At 33.5% G+C, this 4,868-nt stretch overlaps 2 protein-coding genes across 3 annotated transcripts in view; both read left to right on the forward strand.

The window, feature by feature from the left end:
- Positions 1-225, forward strand: part of LOC111461047 (pre-rRNA-processing protein TSR1 homolog) — a 7,840-nt gene extending 7,615 nt beyond the window's left edge. The window contains exon 23 of the mRNA XM_023104480.1: positions 13-225. The gene's annotated coding sequence lies outside the window, so the exon portion shown is untranslated. The remainder of the gene's footprint in view (positions 1-12) is intronic.
- Positions 226-1,866: 1,641 nt separating this feature from the next.
- LOC111460860 (myosin-6-like) overlaps positions 1,867-4,868 on the forward strand; it is a 13,810-nt gene continuing 10,808 nt past the window's right edge. The window contains exons 1-8 of one of the 2 annotated variants that reach the window (XM_023104196.1): positions 1,867-2,208; positions 2,819-2,947; positions 3,195-3,338; positions 3,522-3,667; positions 3,755-3,911; positions 4,029-4,087; positions 4,172-4,331; positions 4,631-4,780. In XM_023104196.1, coding sequence (XP_022959964.1) covers positions 2,206-2,208; positions 2,819-2,947; positions 3,195-3,338; positions 3,522-3,667; positions 3,755-3,911; positions 4,029-4,087; positions 4,172-4,331; positions 4,631-4,780 — 948 coding nt within the window. In that variant the 5' untranslated portion in view covers positions 1,867-2,205. The remainder of the gene's footprint in view (positions 2,209-2,818; positions 2,948-3,194; positions 3,339-3,521; positions 3,668-3,754; positions 3,912-4,028; positions 4,088-4,171; positions 4,332-4,630; positions 4,781-4,868) is intronic. The other variant, XM_023104197.1, reaches the window with a different exon arrangement.

A 4,868-nucleotide genomic window follows, 5' to 3' on the forward strand; every position in this document is an offset into this window, starting at 1 on the left:
TGTATGTTTTTTTTTTTTTTTTTTTTTTTTGAGCTTATTATGTATTTATAGCCCTACAGGAGGAACAATTTTGATTGTAAGGTGGCAAAGCTAGAATTTCAGCCCCCTTTTCTTAGATAACATATTTGAAAATTATTGAGGCAAATGGATGCATTTAAAATTCTGATATAGAGTTGGTCTATTCCAACTAAAAAAGTGAAGCAATAAATTTAGAGTGTTGTACAAGATTTAGCAGTTATTGCCTCAGAAAAAAAAAAAAAAAAGGCTATAAGTTATTGCCCCTACAAAAACATAAGAGTCTCTTTTCCATTCATTATTCCATCAATCAATATTTTTCCTAATAAATAGAAAAAAATTCTCAAACTTTTAGCCATCGGATTAGAAATTTGAATTCATTTGGAAAGGTGATAGAAAATCGAAGGTCATTAATCCTTCGCCAACTTGCATAATTGGCCACCATTATAAACCCCTTTTATTATGATTACTCAACCTTAATTTAATATACTTATTAGTGTTGATGTTTAAATTTAATTTTACTTAAATTATTTTCAAAACTTAAATATTATCCTTTTTCATCTATATTTAAAGAGTTTAATGGTATTAAAAAACTAAAAGATGGGGCTTTTCTATTTTTATTGAAGTACATTTTTTTAGATGAAGATATTTAGTTGATTACAAAAAAAAATTATACTCAAACATGATGACTGAAAGAAGAGGGAAAAGAAAAGACTTTCATTCCAAATATAATGTATGGTCATAATTACAAACTAATAAATTATATTAGTGATGGTGGAACTATGATGTCCTTCAATTTAGCCTATAAATATCATATTTGTGTTTAGCTTACCTAAACACTCTTTCGATTAGATTTTTTATTTTCAATTTTTAGACTTTGTTATTTATTTTTTCAATAAAAAATTATAAAAATTAAGTAAAAATCAACTTCCAATAAAATCCCATACGCTAATTATCGTTGAACTTGACATTTAAAAAAAAAAAGTAAAAACATATTATTAAAAATAATTAAAAAATATATATATATATAATAAAGTAAAATAAGGAGAATAAGGTAAGTGGAGGCGTTGATAAAGTAGGAGTCCTGCACGTTATCTTTCCCTCACAGCGGAATTAAAATTCTCCTATTTTTTCTTTTATTTATTATTTTTTAAAACAATAAAATAACAATGAGAATAATGCTTAATAATTGATAATTCATATCCCCGTCCTTTTTGGCGGTGATACGGAAACAACTTTTTCATGTTACTCCTATTTTAATATTAATATTAATACAAATTATAATTACATTTAATATTTTAAACATCAACTAGGGTTAGGGTTTTAAAACTCAAAGTAACTCAAACATATGAATATTGTTATTTAATGTTTATTTTGGGTAAAAAAAAAAAAAGAAAGGAGGGAAATTTATTATTAATAATATAATTATTTGAAAAGGAAATATTTATTTATTTAGTTATAAACAGAAAAGAGTTCTGATTGGATTAGGCCTCAAATCCGACCAAAGCTTACCCGCTTCAGAGTTTTTGATTTTCAGACACACCTGGCCACCACATTTTTCCCGACCTGTCCCTGTCTCGTTTCCCGTAATTCCACCAAAACTCAGGGCTATTTCGGTCATTTCACTCAATTACCCGTTTTATTTTTCTCTCTTTAATTAACTCCTTAATTATCCTTTCCTTTAATTTATTTTTCGTTTTGGTTAAATAAAAAAAAAGGAAAAAAGAAAAGAGAAGAAAAAAAAAGACAAGATCCCTGGAGGTGTGGGAAGGAAGCAAATTAACATACTTGGAATTTAGAATTTAGAAAAACTTACATAAATTCGAAAGCTTCTATTTTCGTGTTTCTATATTTTCCTTTTTTTTTTCAGCTTCTTCTTCTTTGTTCTTCCTTCTTCTTCAGCAGTGGAAGACTTAAATCTCTCCTTCAAGAACATTTATGGTTCTTTAAAGGGGTTTAGGTTTAATAGCATCTTCTTCTGATTCATTATTTTTCTTCTTTTTCCTTTTATTTTTTGAGGGGTTTGTTTGGATTTTTGTCTGTCCCTCCCCCATTGATACTCAGCTCAACCTCGCCAAGAACTTGCTCAATTTCTCCCTTTCCTCATTTGGGTTGCTCTTTCTTCACCGCATTTGAAGTGGATCCATTACCACACCCCAAGATTTTTATCAGATCAGAGTCTTTACTAGAATGGTACTTCTTTGACCTCTTCTTTCCGCATTTCGATTCATTTTCTTCATGGGTTCTCTTAATTTCATGGGGGTTTCCTTTCTTCTCATTATTTGGTCTTGTAATCTGTCGGTTTTCTTGTCTTTACTACTTCGACGACTGATCTGTGCTTGAGTTGAAGAATCATCCTAACATTTCAGGACTTTCTTGGGTTCAGATTTAGTCTCTCCTAGTTCTCTGTTTTAATGATATTACGAGCCCTTGCACCTCGAAAGGCTTTTGGGTTTTCTTTAGAATAAGAAGTTTGTTTTGTTTGTTTCTATCTTAGTCTATTTGAAGTGTTTGCATATGTTGACGAAGAGTCAACTAGAGTTCAACGTATTTGACTTCATGAACATCGACTAGTCATTCAACTAAGAGTTCAATGCGACACATTACTTTAGCTCTATGTTTGATTACTAGCATGGTATACATTTTTTTTGTACTGTAACATTTCGATTTATTGTAGTGCTGAACTACTTATATGAGTGGGAGACAAGCAAAAGAGGCTACATTCATTAAGTTGATCTTGTCGTAATGGTGTAATGTACACTTTTATTTGTGTGCATACTTGTTTACTCTGTCATACTTGCAGGCTTCTACTACCGGTCTTGTAGTTGGATCTTTTGTTTGGTTGGAGGATTCTGAAGAAGCTTGGATAGAGGGCGAAGTTCTAGAAATTCGTGGCGATGAAATTAAAGTCGTATGCACCTCGGGGAAGACGGTGTGTTTTGCTCTTTCTTTTCTTGATATGTATTCATAGCTTTCACCCACCACACTCTCTTAATGCTTTCTGTTATTGTAGTTTAAATCCTAGTTTGGTCCATGAATATTTGCAATTTGGTCCCTAAAGTTTCCATTTGTTTTTATTGACTTGTGGATAGATTATAGTAACTGAGGTGCTCAATTTAAGAATAAAATTTTGCTAATCTTTTCCTTCTCTGTTTTCTTCCTCGTTTTCCTATTCGCAGGTTGTGGTTAAAGCAGCTAATGTCTATCCCAAAGATTCCGAAGTGCCACCATGTGGGGTGGATGACATGACCAAGTTGGCTTACTTACACGAACCAGGGGTGCTACACAATTTAAAATTGAGATATGATATCAACGAAATATATGTGAGTATATGAAGAAAATTATTTACTCTTGGATATTGGTTTCCCTTGTTCGTGAAGGTTGTGTCGTTATTGATGTACTTATTTGGTCACATTCCATTATGTTAGGGAAATATTTTATCTGGTTTAAATGTGAAGATTTTTCGGATATTATGATGTTAATATGCTGAAAAATTGTGCTTCCAGACTTATACGGGGAACATATTGATTGCGGTGAACCCTTTTACAAAGTTACCTCATCTCTATGATAGCTATATGATGGCACAATATAAAGGGGCTGCATTCGGTGAGCTGAGTCCACATCCATTTGCAGTTGCAGATGCTGCCTACAGGCATTTTTCCACAATATTGTTGTATATTTGTATTTGAGAACTTCACTTATTTAATGATAATCTGAAATTCCTCCCCTTTGGATGCAGACTTATGGTCAATGAGAAAAAAAGTCAATCCATATTGGTCAGTGGTGAAAGTGGGGCTGGAAAGACGGAAAGTACGAAGTTGCTTATGCGTTATCTTGCGTATATGGGAGGGAGAGCTGCTACTGAAGGGAGGTCTGTTGAGCAGCAAGTTCTGGAGGTGAGAAAGTTTGAATATCGGCCTTCACAATTATCTGATGCAAATGTTGTGTCTCTGATATTCGAGTTTTCAAAATGTGATTCCGTCCCAAATATTTGTTTTTCTCCTCTTTTGTAGTCAAATCCTGTTCTAGAAGCATTTGGGAATGCAAAGACGGTTCGGAACAACAACTCAAGGTAGGAAGCTCTCTCTTTGGAATATTTATTTCCAAAATTTATGCCTGACTTCCATCTGTGTATGGTATATGATGACTCTTGTAGTCGATTCGGTAAGTTTGTGGAGATCCAATTTGACCAAAGGGGAAGAATATCAGGAGCTGCTATCAGAACTTACTTGCTGGAAAGATCACGTGTTTGTCAGGTGTCAGATCCGGAGAGAAATTATCATTGCTTCTACATGCTTTGTGCTGCGCCACCTGAGGTAATGGGTGCCCCTGATTACTTGAGCTTACAGCCACTTGAACCTACAAATACTTAGACGAAAAAATTACAACCACTTGAGCATACTTGTAAGTCCTTAATCGTCAATGAAAAGTTCACTTTCAAGTTAAAAGAAGTAGATTGGTGGCAACTAGTTTTAATTTTAACCCACAATCGGCATTTCGATTTACAACTTGGCCCTTTGACTGTTAAGATCTTAGTGTCTAGAAGCATAATTTATATATCTTTGGACTAAGTTGGAGTTGTTCTTCGTTGTCTTTTCCCTTTTCAATCGTAAAGGAGGTCAAGAAGTATAAATTGGGAAACCCAAGAGATTTCCATTATCTAAATCAATCAAATTGCTATGAGTTGGATGGAATTGATGATGCCAAGGAATATATTGCTACGAGAAAAGCAATGGAAGTCGTTGGAATAAGTTTGGATGAGCAGGTATTTCCTCACCCATAACTTCGATATGACAAAGACAAAGATTCTCAAGTATATCCTATGTATCATCTCCCCCCCCCCCCCCCCCCCC

This window comes from Cucurbita moschata, unplaced genomic scaffold (assembly GCF_002738365.1).
Source record: "Cucurbita moschata cultivar Rifu unplaced genomic scaffold, Cmos_1.0 Cmo_Scf00024, whole genome shotgun sequence".
NCBI classification, from domain to species: Eukaryota; Viridiplantae; Streptophyta; class Magnoliopsida; order Cucurbitales; family Cucurbitaceae; genus Cucurbita; species Cucurbita moschata.